Source organism: Marmota monax, unplaced genomic scaffold, assembly GCF_021218885.2.
Source record: "Marmota monax isolate L192 unplaced genomic scaffold, Marmota_monax_Labrador192_F-V1.1 WCK01_AAM20220418_F8-fsc00231, whole genome shotgun sequence".
NCBI lineage: Eukaryota > Metazoa > Chordata > Mammalia > Rodentia > Sciuridae > Marmota > Marmota monax.
Window position 1 is genome coordinate 1,967,484 of NW_026693458.1, and position 24,902 is coordinate 1,992,385.

The 24,902-nt window shown below is 39.8% G+C and overlaps 2 protein-coding genes and 1 non-coding gene across 3 annotated transcripts; 1 reads left to right on the forward strand and 2 right to left on the reverse strand.

The window, feature by feature from the left end:
* Nucleotides 1-573: 573 nt before the first annotated feature.
* LOC124101652 (putative glycerol kinase 5) lies at nt 574-2,255 on the reverse strand. Its single transcript, XM_046457758.2, is given in 2 exon segments — nt 574-1,952; nt 1,954-2,255. Coding segments are annotated over 2 exon segments (1,602 nt in total). The 3' UTR covers nt 574-652.
* Nucleotides 2,256-4,215: 1,960 nt separating this feature from the next.
* On the forward strand, nt 4,216-20,402 carry Znf658 (zinc finger protein 658). The gene is made up of 5 exons (XM_046457765.2): nt 4,216-4,307; nt 6,333-6,389; nt 10,434-10,560; nt 10,840-10,935; nt 16,027-20,402. The coding sequence occupies exons 2-5, from the start codon at nt 6,375-6,377 to the stop codon at nt 18,906-18,908; spliced, it is 3,120 nt and encodes a 1,039-aa protein (XP_046313721.1). The 5' UTR covers nt 4,216-4,307; nt 6,333-6,374; the 3' UTR covers nt 18,909-20,402.
* Nucleotides 6,633-6,694, reverse strand: LOC124101660 (U7 small nuclear RNA). The gene has a single exon (XR_006854681.1). It is a non-coding gene; the product is annotated as a U7 small nuclear RNA (small nuclear RNA).
* Nucleotides 20,403-24,902: the final 4,500 nt, after the last annotated feature.

A 24,902-nucleotide genomic window follows, 5' to 3' on the forward strand; every position in this document is an offset into this window, starting at 1 on the left:
TGGATTTCAAATATCCCACTTAATTTTCTCTTTCTTTCTTTTTGTTGGTACTGGGGATTGAACCCAGGGGTGCTCTGCTATTGAGCTACATCCCAGCCCTTTTCATTTTGAGATAGGGTCTCTCTAAATTGCTGAGGCTGGCCTTGATCCTTCTGCCTCAGCCTCCCAAATAGACAGGATTACAAGTATGCTCCACTATGCCTGGTTTGGCCCACTTAGTTGTAAAGAATTAAAGAAATATTTTTCCAATAATTTGGAGCAAAATGTGAATGGTGTTTCACCTAGAATTATTAGCTCTCGGATGCTAAACAATTATGTTCCATGTACCACTGACCCAGTTTAAAAAAGAGGAGGGCTCATAACTGTCAAAATCCAGTTGGAAATGGCTGATGTCCTGTGGAATTTGCTAGAAAATTGAAGACGAAGTTTTGAGGTATTGCTGCCGCCTTATAATTTTACCAAGATTAAAAAAAAAGTTAGTGTTTTTTAGTTAGTTTTGTTTTTGTTTTTTAAGAGCAACACTTTTTCTCCCAGGTTGCGAAGCTCATTTTGAATCTTCTCTGTGGTCCCTGTTGTACCAGTCCTCCCTGAGCACTGTAATCTGCAGGTGGCATCCACCAGCCGGCTACAGTCTTGACTGTTTCATTTAGTGTTATGTCTTGTTATACCAATTCATGGAGCATTTCACTGCTTTGACCCAGTTTTCCATATTCATTTCATATTCTTGACATTTCTTCTGCGGCTTGAAAACCATTTAACTTTGCCTCAATTTCTTTAGTTCCTCCTTGTCAGTCCAAAACCCAACAGCAAGGCCAGCAAGAGAAGCAGCACCCAAACAGGACATGTCAAAGTGGGCTGGTCTGTCTATATTCTCATTAATCAGGTCTGAAGTCATCTGCATGACAAAACCGTTCTTACAAACGCCTCCATCTGCCCGGACGTTTGTAACAGGAATATGGATCTCTTTCTGCATCATCTCATATAATTGTTTGTTTCTGAAAGCTATTGACTCCAGTATTGCTCGGACAAGATGGTGTTTATTGGTAGAAGGCTTCAAACCCATAAAAGAAGCACATGCACAGGGGTCATTTAATGGAGCCTGTAATCCACTAAAAGATGGAACAAAATAAACTCCTTCAGAATCTTCCAAACTTTTGGCCATTTTTTCAGTCTCAGCAGCATCTGTGAAAAGATCTAATTGCTGAGCCCATTTTATGGCACTTCCAGTGTCTCCTGCATTGCCTTCAGCTAAGCATACAACTTCTTGTCCAATTTTCCACCCGATCAATGGATAAAAGCCTCCAACAGTATGTTCAGGGTCGTTTCCAGTATTAATATCCAAAAAAGTCCCAGTTCCCATGGTTAATTTTACATCTCCTGTCTGGAAGCAGCACTCTCCGAACATGGCTGATTGCTGGTCGCCGACCAAGGCAACTATTGGTATAGGCACCCCAAATATCTCTTCATCCACTGATCCAAAATTGTGGCTGGTGTCCTTCACGGGAGGCAGGAGAGAGAGTGGTACGGAAATCATGGAGGTAATGAGCCTGCTCCAACACATCTCATATGGATCAAAAAGTCCAGTTGTACTGGCATTTGAAAAATCCGTGGCATACTGAGAACCTTTTGTGAGCTTGTATAGCAACCAGGTATCAATAGTCCCAAAGCAACAATTTTCTTCTTCAACTGCATTCTGTACCTCTGTCAGGTTCTGTAAAATCCAGGCCAATCGCAAAGAAGCCTGCTGGATGGTGAAGGTGAACCGACTGGCTGCTAGGAGTTCCTTACTTCTAGTGAAGAAGTGCAGCACTCTGCAGGAACTGTGCAGGAACTTCATTACAAGAGAATCATTCCAGGATTTTACAAGTTCAATTGCTCTTAGGTCTTGCCAACTAATAAAGTTGTGAAAATGATTTCCTGTTTTCCTGTTCCACGTAATGAAAGTTGCTCTGTGTGGATATACCAAGACCAACAATCTGGTTCGTCTGTGCTCCTGCAGCTTTGATAGCATCTTTTATTACAGCAACAAATTGAGTCCAGAGAATGTCAGGATCAATTTCAACCCAGCCAACTCGAGGATAAAGATTTTCTACCTTCTGCGCGCTGGAGCCGCAGACCCGCGCCGTCCGGTCATAGACGTGGCAGCGGATCATAGAGCTGCCCACGTCCAGCCCCAGCACGAAGCGAGCGCGCGACGCCTCCAGCGCGCTCTGCTCTGGGCGCAGGGGCTCCAGGCTAGTGGGCAGCCCCGACATCGCGACGCTGCTCGCCGCTCAGCCGCAGCCGCTTCCACAGCGGGCGGGCTGAATAATTTTATTTCTAATACAAAAATAACTCTTAAAATTCAATCATAGGACAATAAAAAGTGAGTGAAAAAGTTGAACAGACACCTTGCCCAAGAAGACATGCTTATGGCAAATAAGCATATTAAAAGAAGCCTGGAATCATGTTATGAGAGAATTGCAAATTATGAGTCTTACAGGAACACATCACTACATACCTATTAAAATGTCCAAAATCTGAAACACTGACAACATTAAATGCTAGTAAGGATGTGGAGCAATTGCTGGTGAGAATATAAAATGAAAGATACTTCTGAAGACAGCCTGGCAGATTTTTAAACAATAAACCTAAATGTAGTTTCACTACACAGTCTAGTAATTGTGTTCCTTAATAATTACCTAGCAGGTTTGAAAAACTAGGTCCACACAAAAGCCTGTGTACAAAAGTTTATAGCAGTTTTATTCATAACTGCAAACACTTGGAAGCATCAAAGATGTCTTTATATACGTAAGTGGATAAACTGTGGTATATCCATACTCTGGAATGTATTATCCAGAGATTTTTTTAAATGAGATATCAAGCTGTGGAAAGATATGGAAAATGATTATTCACATGTCTGTTTTAAGGAAGCTAGTATGAAAAGGCAACATACTGTGTGATTCCAACTGTCCAACTAAATAACATTCAGCCAAAGGAAAATATATGGGAGGGTGAATTGGTAGAGCATAGAGGATTTTTAGGGATGTGAAATAATTTTGGATGATTACTATAATGACCCGAAGGCCCCATTGATTCTGAGCCCCTATATAAATAACTTTAATGAATGTTACGTTATTGTATCAGTGGAAGTCATGCTCCACCCCATTTTGCATTTGAAAAAACCCAAAGAACTATAGGAAACGAAGAGTGAATTTCACTAATTGTACAAAACATCCTATTCTATACAAGATGTTAATAGTAGGGGAACCTGAGTGTAGGCTGACGAGAGTGAGTATGTGGGGACTTTGGCTTTCTGCTTGATTTTTCTGTATATGGAAAGCTGCTCTAAAAAAAGCTTATTAATTAAAAAAAAAACTATTATTGTATCACATGTCCCTAAGGGTTTTTTTTTTTTTTTTTTTTTTTTAATGTCATAATGCACACGTTAAGTTTCAAGGAAGATTTCCTCATGGAAATGCAAGGTTGAGGAAATGATCATTTTCTTATTTTGGGTTGCATGTGTTTTCACGCATGACTGGGTAAGTTTGATCAGCTAGCTTCCCTCCGCCCACCTTCCAGATAAACACTGCTAGTAGGTGTACTATTTCAAGATATATTTGAATGTACCTTTATTTCTCTTGGCAGTTTTGAGTTTAAAGGCATACTTCCATACGGATAGGACGGTCTTCTCACTTCCCTACCCCCAATTTCCCCCTCTCCAGGTCTTTTCCTATGTACGTCATAAACAGTCAAATACCGAGAACAGTTGAAAATGGTAAAAGAGCATTGCACATACAGATTTAACAATTCTGAATCTTTTAACAATTAACATGCAGCATTTAACAATTCTGCCGTAATTGCTTTCTGTTTCGTTGCATCATTTTAAAGTAATACTTTAATCTTCAAACACACAACTGTACAATTTCTCAATATCATCACACCAAGTAAGGGTAATTTTTCTTAGTACTTTTAATGTCCAGCCATATTCATGCCCCCGGCTGTTAACATCTGTTTGCAGCTGTTTTTTCCTCCCAAAGAGCATCCAATTGGGAACCACGCATTGCAGCTTGTTAGGCCCATATTCTGGAAACACCCAGGTTGCAAACCTCAGGCCAAACTCTCCCTCAGGTCTAAGGAAGCCCAGCAAAATCGTGCCCGGGGCGCAGAGGCTCATGGGAAGTGTAGTTTCTGACGTCACGGGCTTCCCGCGCTGCACTCTGGGAACGGCGGTCGGAGCTCCGTCTGCATACGCGCAGGCCCCGCCCGGCACGGGATGCTGCCTCCGCCGCTTGGCTTCTGTGCGAGAGCAGACGCTGTGCCCCCGGGTGAGAGCGCCGGCGACGGCTCCGCGCGGCGTGGAGCCTCGGGACAGGTGGGCGTGTGCGGGGGACCGAGCGCGCAGGTCCCCGCGCGGCCCGGGGTCTGCGGTGCGGAGAGGGGGATGCGCGGTGGTAGCCTTGGTGACCGGCGGGAGGCTGTGACCGCCAGCTCCACCCCCCTTAGCTGCCTGTAGGACGTTTTGTCAAATGCGGGTCACAAGCACCGAGCAAGTGTAGTCCTGAGCAGGAGACGCTTGTTTTCTTGGTTTGGCATTTATTGCACCTTCGGGACGTGTTTATTAAACAAGCCATTTTAAAACATGGAAGGTATTCATGGGGGTGGGTGCCCCAGGACACCTTAAGTAGGTGAGAGAGGACCCACCCCTCCAACACAGTTTTACCCCCTGTCACTGGCTCTTCTTTACATCCTTCCTGCCTGAAACCTTCAGAGGACTTAGGTGGCGCGGCTGTTCCCAAGTCTCCAAGGATGATGACTGTGATAGATTGTGGAGAGAATCTCACCATGTGCGAAACAGATCCTGGGATTTGTGGGATCTCCACAGAGCGCTTGGGTCAGAAGGATCTCAGCTCCTGAACCTCTCTGCACGTTTCAGGCTATCTGTGCCCTCAAAGGCACAGATCGATGTTGCCGTGCAGTGCTGTCCAGTAGAAAGATAATGCAAAACATGCACGAAATTTGGAAGTTTTCAGTGACTACAGGAAAAAAAAAAATCATCAGACAAAGCCAATTTCACTGATGTATTTCATTTAACTCAGTACATCCAATATATTATTTTGGCTTGGGACATGAGCCAAATTTAAGGTGTTCAGTAATTGCATGTGGATAAGGCTACAATAAAGGATAGCATACTTCTAGTGAATTCCAGAAGAATCAGGTTTAGGGTGTTAGGTGAGGGTTCAAATTTGCTCCTCAGGTCTGGTCCTGGAACCATGGAGCAAAGCAGCTTTTATAAGCAGGGAAGAGGGAGTCCTAGTGACTACTGCCACTAACTAGAAGTTTGATGAGATTCCTCCCAGAGCTTCAGAGCAAACACAGAAGATTCTAGAAAGGAGAAGGTACTGCTTTGCTCTGTTAGAGGCAGTTCTTGATTCCCTACACAGCATGAGTCAGACTTGGTGAAGCCACCACTTCCAGTGGCATCACAGGCTTTGTGATCATGGATGCTGTGAACTAGTTTTCAACTTGGTGTTGAAAGGAATGGATGGCCACCAGGCTGCAAAGCAAAAGGCACTTCCTGGAGGGCTGGTGAGGGCTTGATATCTGGGGGAGACAACCAACTGTCAAAATCTTCAACATCCCATTTCCTTCATTCTCCCCTCAGCCTTTCCAGATCCTGAGCTGTCTCATACCATGCCAGTCATCTCATGTGGCATGTAGAGTTATGTGATGCTCCCTCTTTCCTGAACATAGAGAATAACAAAATGATAGTAGAGGAAGTTTTCTATATTGGAAGCTCAAAAATCCTGAGTCTTAAAGTTACCCAGGGCAGAACCAGGAGCCAAGCAGAGTGCTGTTCACTTACACAGATGAGTGCCATAGCAACTTATCAAAAGGTCTTTCTTTAAAAAATCAACAACCAATTTAGAATTGAAAGTTTAAAAATATATTGCATAAAACATCCCATCTTTATTTCTGAATTTTCTGTGTGTATTCTAACTTTGGAAAGACAGTAAGAATTTAATAAGCCAGCCCGTATAGTTTTTGTGACACTAGTTTTAATGAAGATAGAGTTTCATTTCTTATGTGGTTGAGCTTTGTTAGCCAATCCTGTTCTTTTATTTTAACTTTTTTGATATATCAACAAAAAACGATTTTCACCTTGGTGACATATAATCATATCGAGATGCACGTGTTTAGTTCTTGCTGCCTCTATGTAGTCTTTCTTGTCCCTTTTAAGAGTCAAAGGGCTATTCCTCATCAGGAACCTTTTTATACAGCTGATATGATGAGATTTTTACAGTTTTAAGGCAAACTACGTCTCTGATGACCCCTGTTTCTCTTATCCCCAGCTGAATCTTCAGTTTCCTCCACTCTTCTAGGAGCTGCAGAAAATGAACACATATCCGGTGAGTTTGGTTTGTAATAACCAGTTTGTTTTACAATTGATTTTATAAAGGTTTCTGTGTCTGTACATTAACGTGGAAAAAGTAGAAAGACTTTCATAGAAGGTACGGAAATATTGAGCAACAGTAGAGTCAAAAGTAGCACATGGGTAGACACAGGTCCTTAAATATTGTAAATTTACCAAGCCAAGTTACAGTTTATTTCTGAGGTTTTTTTTTTTTTTTTTTTTTTTTTTTTTTTGGTGGGGGGGCCTTCCGGCAATAGCCAGAAAACCTGCTAGACAAATTCTAAAAGAGCTGCAATACTTCTCTGAGGTTTCTGATAGTCATGGCAGAGTGTCAGACAGATAATACTTAAAGATTTACATTGATGAGAAATCTAAAGGAGACTGCTTCCTTGTGGAAGGTTCAAGTTGGTGATTTAGTTAATAACTTGCTAAAAACATAGAAGATTGCCTGTGATCTCAGGGCCCTGTGGGTTGTAATACATCCAGTGGCCCTCCTCCTTTCCTTACTTAACTTTTGTGCAACACTTGCCTCTACTTCTCGTTCTGTCCTGGAAAGTTTCTCTGCACTGTCCTGTCCTTTCCCTGCCAGTGTCTTCAGGGAGTCATCGTCTCTTGTCCTTTCACGTGGCTCATCTCTGTACTCCATCCCTGACCCTTTGGTCTTCTTTGTTGTCTCTGATGACTTCATCCTCTCTTATTTTTCAGCTTTGTTGAGATTTAGTTCATGTATTATACTGCTCACCCAATTAAATGCAGAATTCAGGAATTTTTCACTGTGTTCTCAGGTTCATGAAGGAATCACCACAATTAGTTTTAGAACATCTTCATTGCCTTCAAACCCCTAACTCTCACTGTGTTCTTTCCAAGTCCCAAGCAACTTTAATCTACTTTCTGTCTGGACCACACCCTTTTTATTTCTCATAGGGCAGTTTTGCCTTTGATGAATTTTCTTAGTTTTTGTTTCTCTGGGGAGGTTTTGGTTGCCTGTTGATGATTCTTGGTTGACAGTTTTTTTCTTTGAGTACTTTGAATATGTCATCCCATTAACTTCTGTCTTCATGGTTTCTCATTAGAAATCACCTTTAATATGACTAGTCATTTCTCTCTTGCTAATTTTAAAATTATCTCTTTGTTACTGCCTATAGTGACCTAGGCAGGTAATCCCAGCTACTCAGGAGGCTGAGGCAGGTTCAGTGCCAACCTGGGCAACTTAGTGAGAATTTGTTTCAAAATAAAAATAAACAGGGTTGGGGATGGGGCTCAGTGGTAGAATGTCCCTGGTTCAGTCCCCAGTACCACAAAAAAAAAAAAAAAAAAAAAAAAAGATTGTCTGTCTTTGGCTTTTTAACACTTTGATTATCAAGGGTCCAGCTGTGGCCTCTTACTCCAAGTTTATCCTATTTGAAGTTTTTTGAGCTGCTTCAGGGTGTAGACTAATCATGAATTTCGGGACTTCATTGCTATTGTTTTCTTTAATTTCTTTTCAGGCCCACTCTTCTTTCTGTCTGGCACTCTCATCCTGCCTGAGAACAAGCTTGATGCTGTCCCACAGCTCATTTTCTGTCATTATTTCTTTGTTTCCCTCATTGCATACTCTTAAGAGACACGTATGTCGTCCTTTGCTCCCCCCCACACTTGCTCACATCTACTGTTGAACAAATTTTTATATGAATTTTTTTTCAGTTATTGTACTTTTCAACTGTAGAGTTTCTATTTGATTCCTTTTTACAACATTTATCACTTTGTTCGTATACTTTATTGGGTGAAATGTGATTTTCATGTTTTATTTTGGTCCTTAGACATCATCTTTCACTGGGTCTTTGACCAGATTTAAAATAGCTGATTTGAAGTCATTGTCTGGTTAATCCAGTATCTGTTTCCTCAGGAGTTATTCCTATTTATTGCACTTTTCCCCTTCCACATGGATATTACTTTCTTTTTAATTTTTATCTTTTGTAATTTTTTTGTTGAAAACTGGATATTTTAAATAAAACACTGTGGCAACTGTAGAAATCAAGAATTTCTCCCCTCCACAGGAGTGAGGGTTGAAATTTATTTATTCAGTGACTTTAACAACTAGTTCTGAAGAGCCTGTGTTTTTGTTGTGAGTGGCAGGCAGCTGAAGTCTCTGCAGAAATTTCTTTAATTCCTGAAATCAGTATGTCTTCCGGGTTTTGCCAAAGGGTTCTGCTCCTTTAGGAGCATCAGGCCATTTCCACCTCTGAACCAGCCTTCATGCTCTGCTTACTGTAGACTTCCAGGTCATGCAGAGCGGTAGCCTTGGGCCTTCTCCTGTCTGTCCTAAGCATGCTCACAATCCCGACCGGCTGCTCAGCTCTATGTTGGCAGCCTTCTAGAGTCTCAGGAATATAAGGGAACTTTTCAAGACTTTTGTGCACATGTCATTCTTCTTTTTTTCTTTTTTAGTTTTTTGAAAACTGAAACTGACGTTCCCACTGTTTATCACCATTCCAGGGCACTGCTAAGTTAAACAATTGCTTTAAATGCCTTTGACTAAGTAAGGCCTTTGAGGATAAGGCTTTTTTTTTTTTTTAACTAGCTGAGCTTTGCAAGTGTGTTCTGCTGGGAACTATCAGACAGGTCAAATGATGAGTGAGTGTCTGGGAGTGAGGCTTTGAACGTGAACCCAGATCTGCCTCCTCCTAGTTGCCAGACTGCTATTTTTCACTGTATTTCAGACCATTGGTTCTCAGTTGAAGCTACTGCAGAATTGAGGGGAAAGACATGGAGATGGACAAGTTAAAATGTCCCAAGATCACAGTTCTTAGTATGATGCTGCTGTTTTTCTTTTATAACAGCTCTTCAGATTGCTGTGAATTTTGGATTAGCTTACAGAGGTCTGAAAAAGTTGATTCTTCACTTTTTACTAGATTTTTATTGCTTTTGTGAAGAGAGAATATTCTTGGGTCTTTACTATTTCACTCTTAACACTTGTTAGCTTGAATTTGAAGTTTTTTGTTGTGGGAAATTTCCCTTTTCTTGGCTTCTAAGATACCCTCTCCTAATTCTGTTATTAGTTTGCAGGAAACTCTTCTGGCTTTGTGACCTGTACATTTTCTACCAGCCTTTTTAATAACCCTGGTTCTTTAGCTGTTATTTTTGTATTTTTTCTTCCTTAATCCCTATGTGCTCTGGGAGCTGTCTGATGATAGCACTTAAATTGTTAGTAACTCTAAAAATACCACCTTCAAGTTAGCTATCTGTTCTCTGCCCTAAAATCAAGTGCATACTTATTTAAGAGACCTTTCTGTCTTTATGTTCAATGGACCCTTAGTAGCTGCATGAACAGATCCGTTTCACTACAACTTCTAATGCATTTTTTACTTTTGTTTCTCCAATACCAAGTTTTTTGCACCACCATATCAATTTTTGGCACTATTTTTTTTAATAAAATAAAAAAATTTAAAAGCTGGTTAAGCATCTGGACCGGGTAGCTACATGAGAACGTTGTTAACCACATGGTGATTTTTTTCCTCCTGTGTGATCTATTCCTATTATCACAATTACTATTATTTTAGTATAGGTAGTGTTCCAACTCTGGTTCCAACTCCTTTGTAAACTGTTCTTTGCTCTTCGGGTGCTCTAGATTTATATGTCTTTCTACTTGAGTTCTGTCAGGTGCAAGGTCTACAGAGCATATATGGATCTCTTTGTTGGCTTCCATTAGTTATATGATGCTGTCCAAGGAAAATGTGAACATCCTAGAGAATACCTAGGGTGACCCATTGGGATGTGAATAAATAATTGTAGAATGTCTGTCTACATTGGCTTTTTTTTTTTTTTTTTTGGTCTTTGAAAATCTGTAATTCATTTACGTATATAAATGAATTACAGTACACTAAAAGCTTATCTAACTAATTGAGTAATACCAAAGTTTACAACAAAATTAGGTCCAGGGTAGGCCTTTTGTAAAACCATTCAGTTTTGAGCTCCAGAACAGATAGAAAAAGTAGTTCTCAAAAGCATTTTTTTTTTCTGTTATCTAATTCTGAGCCCTTGAACAAAATGTTTGACACAGGGATCAGTGTCATTCGAGGATGTGACTGTGGAACTCTCCCCGGAGGAGTGGCGGCACATGGGCCCTGCTCAGAGGACTCTGTACAGAGAGGTGATGCTGGAGAACTACAGCCACCTGGTCTCCGTGGGTGAGCAGACCTGACCATGTGACTCCCTCTAGAATATATTTCCTTTTTGTTTTCTAATTATCAAAACACGTGGACTCTATCGAGATGAACATTGGTAATCAAGCTTTGGATTAAGAGGTCTAAAGTAATTGAAACCTGTAGCAAAACAGAAATAGTACACTTCAGTTGAGCACATTTACTTGAGCACCTTTACTTGCCTGTTTTTTTTTAACCCATTTTTTGCAAACCCAAAAGACTGAGGATCTGGTACATAAGCACCCTCAATTATTCTATTTATAGGGTATTGCATTACCAAGCCCAAGTTGATATTCAAATTGGAGCAAGGAGAAGAACCGTGGTCTTTAGAGGACAGATTCCTAAGCCACAAGTACCCAGGTGAGTGAGCACTATCAGAGAATTGGGGTCCTTAAACCCGTAGTGTGATACTAATCCAGCTGTCTGTCACTGTAACAAATGTCTCAGAAAAATAACTTATAAAGAGAAGACTGTAAACAAATAACATAAAGGTTGGCCTAATTTAGATGGAGCATAAAAGAATGGTAAAGTTGTTAAGTCAATAAGAATAAAATAATGTAGGTTTTATCTCCCCTTGTTATTCAGATTTGGCGTTAGCAAGTTAAAGTACATTGAATTAAAAGAAGCCCCTTGGGGTTGGGTATTTAGCTCAGTGGCAGACCTTTGCCTAGCACTCTCAAGTCATTGGACTTGAAAAAGAAAGGAAACCTCTTTTGCTCAAAAACATGGGTTAAAAAAAGTTTTAAGAATCTGAATGATTATACCAAATAAAATAATATCAGTATTCAAAAAATCACCAAATAGTGGAGTCCTAAGAAACTAAAACTCATTAGAATTAGGACATCATAATATATGTCATCTGATTAAACAGTAGTACTACTGTAGGAGATATAAATAGCATTGTACTCAAGTGAACCATAAATTTATGGATGCCGAATGCAAAGATTGTTCCCATGAAATAATCATAAGAAAATGAAAATGTAATATTATTCTAACTAATTAGAATCGCCACAAATATTCTCTGAACATAGTGTGATAAATCTAGAAATTAATAAAATGAATAAACAAAAGTGCTACATGAAAACTAAAAAAATTATCTTTATTAATCAATGTATATAAAAGGAAATCCAAAATTGCATACTTTTGAATATATGTGGTTGTATATTAGGAACCTTCAACTATAGCTAAATTAGTTAACAGGAGTAAGTTTGCTTAATAAATTAAGCAAAAAGAGTAACAAAAATACACTAATGAAAGTAGAAGAATTTAAAAGTAAAATCAGAAATTAATAAACTATAAAACCAAGGAATGGACAATTTCTTAGAATAAAAAACAACAGAATGGGTCAAACTTTAGGTAACCCTAATAAAGAGAAGAAATACCTACGTGATAAACTCAAGTGGGGATATATATGTATAGATTTAATGCCATACTAGACAAGATCCCATTCATAAATAAGAATGATACAGGAGGGCTTGGTCTACCAGATATGGAGACTTGAGCAGTGGAGTACTTGGGTCAGGAGTTAGATCGTCTAATAAATTAGAGAAACAGGGTGGAAAGCTCAAGCAAACACGTGCTTTAAGACAGTTGGTCTCAAGTGGCACTCTAGGACATTGGGGATAGGATCTTGAAATAACTTAAAAGTAACACAGAAAAATGGATCCAAATGACTTAAATAGCTGGTTATCAAAGTAAATTAGAAATGTCCTATAAGACTATATACAATAGGTTCATGACTCTTCTTAGGAAAGGATTGAGGAAAAGTAGAGTAAGCATTTTCCTTCCTACTGTACCCCGAGTTCAGACGTATGTATTTATGTGAAAACACACACACACACACACACACACACACAGAAATCCTGCAAAGTGGAGAGAAGGATGATGAACTAGGGGCCTTGGCACCTGATGAAATGGAAGACAGTTAGTGTCAGCAGATGCCTGAGGGATGCCTGATCTCCCACCTCTGCTTGGTGTTAATGTGGAGGCTGTCTCCCTAACCCAGGGTGCCAGTGGAGATCGGCCAGGAGTCTGGACGTCTGTTCCCACTTGGCAGGTAATGATGTTGCCACCTGTTTCTTCTATTGGTATGGTTTCAAAAGTGGCTGGCTAAAACTGAGCATTAATCTTGATAAGGTCCAATTATTAATTTTATCTTATGGATCATGGTTTGTTTTTTCTGTCTATAACCTTCAGAACTTAAAAGTAATACAGATTTATTCTTGCTCTCTTTTAGAAATTTTAAAGTTTAACTTTCTACACTTAGATTATGATCCATTGATTATTAACTTACATAGAAAATATGAGTTGTATGTCACGTTTTAAACTTTTAAAATAGGGAGTCCAGTTATTCTAGTTCTATTTGTTGAAAAGGCTGTTTTTCCATCAAATTGTGTCTTTGCATTACTTAGAAATAAAAATGGGCTGGGGATGTAGCTCAGTTGGTAGAGTGCTTGCCTTGCATGCACAAGGCCCTGGTTCAATCCCCAGCACCACAAGTAAACAAACAGAAATATTAGTGAATGTATACTTGTGAGTGTGTTTCTGGAGTCTCTGTTCTATTTTATTCATCTACATGTCTGTCCTATGCCAGCATTGTATTATCTTGATTACTGTATAGAAGACCAGAGAAGCATTCAGTGGTAGAGTGTTTGCCTACCCTGGCTTAGATCCCAAGCACCACACACACATGAAAGAAGTTTTTGAAATCAGGTAGTTTTCTAACTTTCATCTTCTCTAAGAATTTAAAATGATCTCCTTTCCTTATTAAAAGAAAAAGAGAAAGGAAGACAAGCATGCTGGCATTTCAACTGGAATTGTGTTGAATCTCTATATTTACTTGAAGAGAATTACCAGTGTCTCTCCTCATTTATTTAGGATTTCCTTCTTCAGTGTTTTGCAGCTTTCACGTTATCAATATCAAGATTTTAAAAAATAGTTTTGATGACATGCTAAATAATATTGTTGCTGTAATTTCAAATTCCAACCCATTAATTATTGTTTGTTTATAGGCATAGGATTATATACAGGCCTTGTATTTTGATTTTGCTAAAATTCTTATTAGTTCAGAGAACTTGTTTGTAGATTATTTTGTTTGTGTGGATGTTTTTTTTTTTTAATAGAACTACTCCACATCTTTTTGTTTTTATTCTTGTCATATTGCACTAGCTGATAATTCTAGCACAGTCTTGAGTAACGGTGGTGAGTATGGATGCCACTCTTATTTTTCCCAATTTTAGAAATCATTCAGTCTCTTACTCTCAAGCCTGATGTTATAGACTTTTTGTTTATTTCCTTTATTTATGTATCATGCTACATATATGTATTATGTAGTTTATTACATATGTGTATATATAGTATAATATGTAAACTGCATATTTTATATATATATTCTGCATTTGTGTGTGTATAATTATTTAGGTTAGGTTATCTTTCTTCTTAAGTGAATTTAGAAGTTTGTTTTTTTTCTAAGGAATTTGCTTATTATTTATGTGAATTGTTTGTGGGCATAGAGTTTGCAGTGGACTGAATATTTGTTCCCTTTCCTCCAGTCATATGTTGAAACTCTGATCCTGATGTCTCCATTTAGAGGTGCAACTTTTGGAAGGTAGTTAAGTCATGCAGGTGGAGCTTCCATGAAGAGTTTAGAGTGCTCTTACAAGAAGAGTCCAGGCAACTAGTACCTCTTTGCACTGTGTGAATAAATAACAGGAAGTCAGTGGTCTAGTGCATGAGAGTGCTGACAGAACATGACCAGGCTAGCACTCTTTTTGGACTTCCAGCTTCCAGAACTGTGATAAATATTTGTTGTTTAAGTCACCCAGTTTATGGCGATTTGTAATAGTAACCTGAACTAATATAAGAGTTTTTGCTAACCTTCCTTTATGATCTCTTCAATGTCTGTTGTGTCAGTAAGCACACCTCCCTCTTGTTTTTCTGATGTTGATAATTTGTATCTTTTGATTTTCCTATTAATTTTAATCAAAAATTTAAAATCTTTTCAAGAACTAAGTTTGGTTTGATTAACCTTCTGTGTTGTTTTCTGTTTTCAATTGCAATATCTTCTCTAATCTTTGCTATTTTCTTCCTTCTTTGTTCTTTGGATTTAATTTCCTCTTTTTATTTAGTTTCTTAGAGGAGATGCTTAGGTAACTGACTGTCGATCTTTCTTTTCTAATGTGAAACATTTTAAGCCATGAGTTTACTTCTGAGCACTGCTTTAGCTGCAGCCCACAAATTCCTGTGTTTTGTTTGTGTTTCTATTCACTTCAGAAATGTTTTCTGTAAGCTTCCACTTTCACTCCTGAGTTATTCAAAAGTGCCTAGTTTACAAATATTTTTATTTCTCCGTATACCTTTGTTTACTGATTCCTAGTATAATTTCTCTGGAGGTTGAAATCATCCTTGTATAATTTCCATTCTTTTATATTTGTGAAGGTTTTTCTTTTATCCTAGGATGTTTCATGTCATTTGAGAAGAATGTGAATCCAGCTGTTATTGAACGCATTGTGTCATCAGGTCTTGAAAGTGTGGTTATCTAAGTGCAACCTCATCTTCCTACCTGTGGGGTCACGCTTACCATGTACTTCTTCCTCTTGTTTCTGTGCTTTAAGTTTTCTTTGTTGTTTCTTTCCTCTATCTTTTGTGAATTGCCACTGGTGCCCTAAAACAAAATATTTGTTGTTCTTGAGATTCTTTGTTTTATAAATTAGTAAGAATATGGCTGCAGGTGGGGTTTGTCAGTGGCTGCTATCACCATCTCCCAGCATATTCCCAAAATGGAACTTTCTTTGTATCCTTCATCATCTTTCCTATAAACTCGTCATTTGGCTCACGAAGGGAAATACAAAACCGCCTGTCTTCTGTGTCTCTGGCCCTGGAAGATTCGCTTCCTGCTCAGCCTCTGTGGAACTGTAGTTTTGTTTGGCTTGAGTAGGTGGAGTTTGTCCAAAAAAGTTTCTATTTTATTAGACCTTTGAGACCATTGACTAGAATGAATAGACTTTTCTTAGAGCATATTTTTGTCTGTATCTTTGTTATCTTCATATCATTGGCTTCTTCAGTGTACAGTGTAGTACATCTAAGAAGTAGGAAAAAAAGCCTTGGAATTCTCCATTGTGTCATTTTCTTAAGTTCTGAGGTCCACTTTCTTTACATTTTTTGAAGCATTTTCACATGTAGTTACTTTTCTTTTGTTGGGTTTTCAGTTGTCAGAAGGAAGAACCTTGGAGGAATGAGGCTATTCTGTTTTGGCTCTCACTGAAAGTAATACGTGCTTTTAAAAAAAAACAACATCCATGGATGAGGGAGGAGAATGGCTGTCTCTGTGTGTGTGAATTGATCTTGGATGCATGACCAGAAACATCAGAATAAAATATGTAGCACAAAATAGTTTAAGTTCCTTTACATAAGAAATGTAAGATTTATGTTTCCAATTTTTTCTCATTTTAGGTTATTACAAAGTAGACGTCCACATCAAGGGAAATCAAGACAAACAAGGGAAGCCTCTATGGCAAGTAATATTCATTGGTGATAAAACACTGAGTAAAGAAGGACAGAAAGTTCTAGAAAAACCATTTAATTTGGGCATAGCTTCAGGTTTTTCAGGAAAAATAACCTATAAACATGATTCATGTCAAATGAATTTTCCAGTCATTTCTGAGTTAATTATTAGTGAAGGAGACTATTCAAGAGAGAAGGCTGATTACATGACTGTATGTGAAAATTTGCAGCTTTCTATTAAACACAGGGACACTCATACTGGAGAGAAATCTCATGAATATAATAAAAATGTGAAAACTGTTAGTGTTAAGAAAGATAAGGATCAGAGATTTCAAACATTGGAGCAATTGTTTGAATGCAGTGAGTTTGGGAAAATTTTGTATGAAAAAACTGTCTGCCTTACAGTTGAGAGTTCTCCAACAGAAGAGCAGTGCTGTCAGGGTGATGAGCTTGGGAAAAACTGTGATAGGACAACTCTGTTTAGCCACACGAGAGCTGACCCAAGGGAGAAGTGCTCTGATGTTAGTGACTGTGGGGAATTCTGCTGCGAATCCACCATCGAGGAGTACAGTAAAGTTCACCTGGCTGTAACACACCAGGAATGTGATGAAAATGGTATTAATTCATGTGGGAAGTTACCCCTAATTCAAGCTCAGAGACCTGTTACAGGACAGAGTGTTCTTGAAAGCAATCCATGTGAAGAAAACTTGAGCCAAAGTCTGGCCCACATAGTACATCAGGAGAAGCCAATTGGAGATAACTTCTGTGAATGTCCTGAATGTACTAATACCTTCTTCTGGAAATTAGGCCTTATCACACATCAGCAAACTCAAGAGAAACCCTGCCAGTCAGGTCTGTACGGGAAATGCAGGGAATCCTTTTACCAGAAAGCACACCCCATTCAGGATCAGAAGACTTACTCAGGGGAGAACCCTTACAAATGTGAGGAATGTGGGAAATTCTTTTGTTCACATTCACACCCTAGTCAGCATCCTGGAACTCATATGGCGTCCAAACTCTGTGAATGCAATAAATGTGGGAACACTTTCTGTGAGAAGTCAAACCTCAGTGAACATCTGAGGCTTCACACAAAGGAGAAACCTTATGGTAACAACGACTGCAGGAAATGTCACACACCACCCCCCATGGGACAGCAGAGAACAGACACAGAGATGAAGATCTGCCACAGCCGTGAGTATGCGAAAACCTCCGTGATGGGACATCTCAAGGAATATCAGAAAGTTCACCCGGGTGGGAAACCCTATGAATGTGCTGACTGTGGGAAAACGTTCTCCAAAACGTCACATCTGACAGCACATCAGAGAACTCACAGGGGTGAAAGACCCTATGCATGCATTGAATGTGGGAAGACTTTCTCTCACAAGACACATCTCAGTGCACATCAGAGAACTCACACTGGGGAAAAACCCTATGAATGTAGCCAGTGTGGGAAAGCTTTTGCTGACACTTCAACCCTCAGGGCACATCAGAGAATTCACACAGGCGAGAAGCCCTATGCGTGTCATGTGTGTGGGAGATCTTTTGCCCATGTTTCTGTTCTCAGAGCCCATGAGAGAATTCACACAGGGGAGAAGCCCTACGGGTGTAATGAATGTGGCAGATCCTTTACCTATAACTCAGCCTTCAGAGCCCATCAGAGAATTCACACGGGGGAGAAGCCCTATGGGTGTAATGACTGTGAGAAAACCTTTGCCCATAATTCAGCCCTCAGAGTGCATCAGAGGACTCACACAGGGGAGAAACCCTACGAATGCAGTGACTGTGAGAAAACTTTTGCCCACAATTCAGCCCTCAGAGCACATCAGAAAATCCACACAGGGGAGAAACTCTATGAATGTAACGAGTGTGGGAAAACCTTTTCTCAGAAAACACACCTCAGCACACATCAAAGAATTCACACAGGGGAGAAACCCTATGAGTGTAGTGAATGTGGAAAAACTTTCTCCCAGAAATCGTACCTCAGTGGACACGAGAGGACCCACACAGGGGAAAAGCCCTATGGGTGTAACGTATGCGGGAAACGTTTTGTCTACAAGGCAGCCCTCATCGTGCACCAGAGAATTCACAGAGGGGAGAAGCCCTATGAGTGCAGCGAATGTGGGAAAACCTTCTCTCAAAGGACACACCTCTGCGCCCACCAGAGAACGCACACGGGGGAGAAGCCCTACGGGTGCAGTCAGTGTGGGAAAACGTTTGCTGATAGTTCAGCCCTCCGAGCGCATCACAGGACTCACACAGGGGAGAAACCCTACGAGTGTACTGAGTGTGGGAAGGCTTTCTCCAAGACGTCACACCTCAGAGCACACCTGAGGACGCGCATGGGGGAGAAGCCGTACGAGTGTCACCAGTGTGGGAAAAGCTTTTCCGAGAAGTCGTATGTTAGTGCCCACCAGAGGGTGCACACGGGGGAGAAGCCCTACGAGTGCAGCGACTGTGGGAAGGCTTTTGCCCAGAACTCAACTCTCAGGGTGCACCAGAGGGTTCACACAGGTGTGAGACCCTACGAGTGTGGTGAGTGTGGGAAAGCGTTCTCCCAGAAATCGCACCTTGGTGCACACCAGAGAATTCACACAGGGGAGAAGCCCTACGAGTGCAATGAATGTGGGAAGGCTTTTGCCCAGAATTCAACTCTCAGCGTGCACCAGAGGATTCACACAGGGGACAAACCCTATGAATGTGATGAGTGTGGAAAAACTTTTGTCCGTAAGGCAGCTCTTAGGGTCCATCGCACCAGGATGCACACCAGAGCAAAAGCCCCAGTGTGGAATGAGTTTGGAAAGCCCTCAGGGAACTCCTGCCTTACTGCATGACGCACAGTAAGGTATAGCTTGATGAGATTTCCCTATAGTGTTGGTCCAGGTGGGGCTGGCCAGGGAATGTGACACCAAATATCACATTTAAGCCCAGTCCTTTAAAAATCACCTTGCATTCTCCCTGGTCCATGGTTAGTGGGGTGGAGACGACTGCCACAGCAAACCTGAGTGCCGCGTTGGGAGGTGGCAGACAGGGAAAGGAAACAAGTGCCTGGGACAGCTCTCCACTTCCAGGTCTTCAGTACTTGACTTTCCTTTTTTTTTTTTTTAAACAAAGATTAGTGTGTTATGTTAGGCTCTTACAGGTTTGGTCTGTTGTTAAATGCACATCGTTGGGCCTGCTCTCTTGTTAGCGTGGAGTGAAACCCTAGGAACATATTAAATGTCAGAAGACCTATACAGATTCAACTTACTGCATATCAGAGCTGTCTCAGGACAATACTGTCATCAACATCTTAATAACCAGAAGCCTTTATTAAGAGCCAGAGAAATCTCAGGGGGAAAAAAAGCCTTTACCACAAAGAGAACTGCATTAAACATCAAATAACTTGGTTAAAATTTTGTATTTTGAGTAAGTAGCATTTTTCAACAAATATTGAAAGTTTGTCTTCAGATAATTTATTCTGAGGAAATACATGAGTTTCAGAACTGAGGTTAACATCCTTACCTAGAACTGAGACATCAAAACCTGTGTTTTTTGTGTAATATTAAAAATTTTATAGAAAATATATAAGATAGTATTTACCTATAGACTAAGTCACTGTAGACTGTTGAGTTTTGAAAGTGTAAGAATAACTTGAATTCTGTGGACAGTACTAATAAATGTTTGAATTGTCTCTGAGCTATGTGGAACACCCGTGAGTCGACATGCAAACAGATGATTCATCAGTGCTGGTGAGTTCTGGTAGGAGCCAGCCACACTTGCCCTGCGCATGGCCACTTCCATTGTCAGAATGAGTGACTGTTCTTCTCTTGGTTTCCTTAAACTTGGTGCTTTTGATTTTTGGCCTTCCTGCTAATCTGGCCCTGCATTGCTAAGGCCCATGACATTCTTGGGCATTTTTCTATGTTTTTGTCTATCTAACATTGTGTATGTGTAGGTGGTAGCAGTACTTGTGTTGTTGTTACACTTTTGAGTGATTTTAAGACAAATATCCTTAGCCCTCTTGTGCACATATAACCTGAGTATCCTCTTAATTTAATTTTTAAACATAATGGCTTCTCACACTGTACACTTCTGTAAATCAGAGCTGTTTTGGACCAGCTAGGACAGCACGTTTTAGAATTGCAATGGAAAGGGCTACTTCATGCCAGAAGCACAGCACTGGTACTGAGCAGCAGACTCATTTGGGGGAAAATATGTAATGTAATATAGTCTTGGCCAATAAAACATTTGGTTAATCTGTGATATTTCAGGCTTATGGTTTGTTTAGCATGAAGAAGAAAGTGGAATCATTTTGAAAACCTGGAAAAATAAAAAAATTCTCTTAACCCTGGTCAAGTTTCTTTTTGTAAGTTTGATCAGGTAGATTGAACATGAGGACAGTAAGTCAGTTTCTCTTGGAAAAATTTCTCTAGTCCTTATTGCTTGTTTATATTGGGTAAAAGGATAGTGTGAGGGAAAATGATGGTATATCTTTAACCTTGATTGGAAATAGGTATTTCTTTGATACTGGCTTGTTTTCAGTTAATTTAGTGGCATCACTGCCAAAGACAAGAGGCAAGAATAAAAACCCACCATTGGATAAGAGTTGTGTCATGGTACCATCACTGATGGCATACATCATTAACCCTGGCAGGAGGTGTCAGCAGCTGAGGGAATAGTTTTGTTCTTCCTTAGTCTCTGACACCTGGATGCAACTTGTGCTTACTGAACAGTGCCAAGAAGGAAATGAGAGCCAAAAAGCATCTCTTCCTACATGTTTGATTTTTCAGAAAAGCACAGACGAAAAGAAAATTGTCCCAGAGCCCTTTTTAAAATACATTTTGGAATAGCTTAGATGTACAGAATATCTAGTTATAGCCCAGATATGCTCCTCATCCAGTTTCCCCTGTTAACATCATATATTACTATGGTATGTTTGTATAACAAAGTCACACTGATACATTTATATTAAGTAAATTTTTTTTCAGCTTTTCACTATTTTTTCCCTAATACCTTTTCTATCCCCTGATCCCTTCCACGATGCCATCCTGTATTTAACTGTTGTGTCTCTAATCTCTACTGCTCTGGGACATTTCTCTGACCTCTCATATATTTTTGATTACCTTGGCAATTTTTAAGGAGTACTTGCCAGGTATTTTGTAGAATATCCCTCAATTTGGGTCTGAGATTTTCTTGTCATGGTTATACTGGTGTCAGCAGGCTTTTGGTAAGAAGCCTACAGAGGTAAATGTCATTCTCAGCAAGACCATATGCTGTCAACATGAAGGGTCACGGTGCTAACCAACCTTGACCACCTGTTTGGGGTAGCGTGTGCCAGGTTTTTCTGTGTAAAGTTAACTTTTCCTTGCACTTAAAAGGTTTTGCTCACACAACAAGCTACTGTGTCTGCAAATGGGAGGTTGTATATATAAGCAGTTGTATCCACTTTACAAATGGATTGTGGTGATATGACCCTCATTCACTATTTAGAATTCTCTGATGGCCATAGAAGTGGTGTTGCACAAAGAGCCTAACCTCATAGAAGCCTATTTTGCCCATTTTGTTCCTTATTATCAGTATATAGCACTGATAAGCTGGCATCTAACCCTTCTCTTCATGGAGAAATGCAGCATTGGGTTAGGACTTCTGGAATCTGAGCATGTAACACTGGAATGTGAAGGATCCCTAGCAGGTCCGTCCCCACAGGATAGTGGGCTCTTGGGCTTAGGACTCCACTAGTTGAAAACCTCTGGCGAAGCCTGTTTAGTACAGTAAGGGACAGCTAGAAACCATATTAAGAGCTAGATATGATGTGGGTGCCTAAAGAAGGTAAGGATCACCAGGGCTACTTCTCAGTCCCAGACAGTACCCTCATCACTTCCTTAATGCCCGCCACAGGAGCTCCCCAAAGAAGCACATCAACTTCTCTTTCTGCTGCTGCTCTTGACTCTATCTTTTGACTTGAGTTTACCAACCAGAAAAGTTCCCCTGTGTTAGCTCTCAGAAAGGATTTGTTGGCAAGCACCGTACTTGCTGCTTGGTATAAATACTTATAAATTGTTAGTCTAATAAATTTTCTGTAAAATAAGACGATATCCCTCTTACAAGTATCTGATTTTAATTTTGGCAACAATATTAATGCTGATAGCTTAAAAATTGTAGCACCCAAAATTTAGATAATTGCCTCAAGCTGACCCATTTTATTATCTATAGTTTTGCTTTTTGGTGTTTATTGGAATATGAACGAATCCTTGCCTTTGTCTTTGCTCCCTGGGATTTATTTTATCTAGATAATTTTACTTAGTATTTTTGCTTTGTGAGAGGAAGACCCTCTTCTTCTATACCTCTTAATCCTTGTGCTCTTTGAGCAATGAAAGAAAGTTTGCATTTGCTGAGCCAATCAACTGAGAGGATTACATAACTCAAATAACAGGAGATGTATGTAATATGATCAACTATGATAATTAACAAATCTGTGACCATGGTAGAAGTAAGTCAGACATGAAAGAAAGATGGGCTATCAGAAGCCAAATGCCTATATATGGATTTTCAAAACCAATGAGTTTTATGTACTAATAAAAGCATTTAAAAGAAATATGATAGCACTAGACAGAATGTTAAATTTAGACTATATAGGCATAGGCAAATGATAGTCATGAAATATGAAGGATATAAGAGAAAATGGCCACCCTCCCACAAAAAAAGTTTGATGACTATGGAAGAATTTAGAGATGTGAAAGAGGTACTAGTAAAGCAAGAACACATGGGCACACATTACTGCACACACAGAATGCACATCATTGTTAGACAAAAATGTAGACCAAAGTTTAATATAAACCCTTAGAAAAGCAACATCTCCATGGGAGAGAACTATTCTGATGGGAGTACATGTGAGAAACTGTTGATTTAGCATATGCTCTCAAAACAGGAGGCACATAGATATCATAGAAGATAATAAATCATCGGTTTGGGAAGAATATAATTACACCTTTATTAAAATTAACTGGAAAAGACTTTACTGCTAGGCTACTCTGAAAACCAGAGGTCACTGGAGACTAAAGTGCAGGTGGACCCAAGAGAAATAGAAACCAAGAAGCACACAGAAGGCTATTAACTGAGAAAATAAGGGAAGGAAAAAAGACAACTGAATATGAAAAGTAACAAAATAATATGTGCCTTATGGATGGATAACTCAAGAGAGAGGAATAGGCTGCACATGAGAAACGGCCACAAGGCCCAAAGCTACAGAATGCCATGTTACAAAAGGAGGTGGTGTACACTGTCTCAGCCCAGTTAATCCAAGGTCAGTTGCTAAGGAAGGCTCACAGGACCCAAAATGACATGCTTACATGCATAATTCCTGTCCATTTATCTTTCCTAATTCTTCCACCGGTTCAGATCTATTGTTGACTCTCAAATGAATTTTTCATTCTGTATTGTTTCAACTCCAGAATTCCCAGTTGTTTCACTTTTATGATTTCTCTGTGTTGATATTCTCATATGAGATACTGTCATTTTCCCCTCTATCTCTGTAAGCATGATTACCTCAAGTTTCCTAAGCATGTTTACAATAGCTGCTTTGTAATCTTTGTCTGCTAAGCCCCCATCCTGTGTTTGGGTAGCACTTCATTTTTTTTTTTTGTATGTCTTACTTTTTGTCGTTATTGTTGGAAACTGGATGTTTTTGTCAGTTTAATTTTTTATTTGTTCTTTTTAGGTATACATGACAGTAGAGTGTATTTTGACATTATACATACATGGAATATAACTTATTCTAATTAGTATCCCATTCTTGTGGTTATATATGGTGTGGAGTTACACTGGTTGTATATTCTACATGAACACAGGAAAGTTAGGTCCCATTCAGTCTACTGTCTTTCCTATTTCTCTCCCCGCTCCCTTCCCTTCATTGGAAACTGGATATTTTAATGATATAATTTAGCAACTCTGCATACTGATTCCTCCACCCACGGGGTTAGTTTCGTTGTTCCCTTGATAGTAGAGATTATTTTGGTTAACTACTATTAGCCCCACATTTGTCTCTGATGTCACTCCTTGGAGAGCATAGCTTTTGGCATATGCAGAGTCACCCTGGGAAGGCAGTAATTGTAGCCTTAGGCTGTGTCTCCTCCTGATCTTTCTGTTACTCTTTCTGCCTCCGTGGGTTATATGCAGCTACTAGCTTCCCCTGATTTCCTGCTGATTGCTCGACTGTGTTTGACAGTGGCTCTGAGTATTAATTGCTCCGTACTTCAATCCAATTAAGTTGTCCGTTTTTCTTGAGGCCAGTCTATCAAGTTTGTTCTGACTCTAGGAGAGCTCTGCCTGGTTGGCTCTTTTCTTGGTCCACTTTGGTAGACCTGATGGCCTATATTTTAGTTTTTTGCTTTCATGAATTTACAAGGCTTTTCATAAATGCCTACCAACAAAATCTCCTTTTTTTTTTTTTGGTACTGGAAATAGAACCCAGGAATGCTTACCCACTAAGCCACATCCCCAGACCTTTTTTATATTTTATCTAGAGACAGGGTCTTGCTAAGTTGCTTAGGGCCTTACTAAGTGCTGAGGTTGGCTTTGAACTCACGATCCTCCTGCCTCTGCCTCCAAGCTCCTGGGGTATAGGTGTGTGCTACCACACCCAGCTGCATTGTTTTTAAGAGTCTCCTGGGCTTGAATTTTCCTAAACTCTATTCCAAATAATGTCAAAACTCTTGGAGAAATCACAGAACTCTCAGTTTCTATTGTCTGTGCCCTAGAGCTGGGGGTGGAGGCAGTGGCCCACTTCTCTCAAACTGACCCTTCTGCTTTATGTGGAAGGTATTGGGTAAAGGTCATAGCCTTTGGTC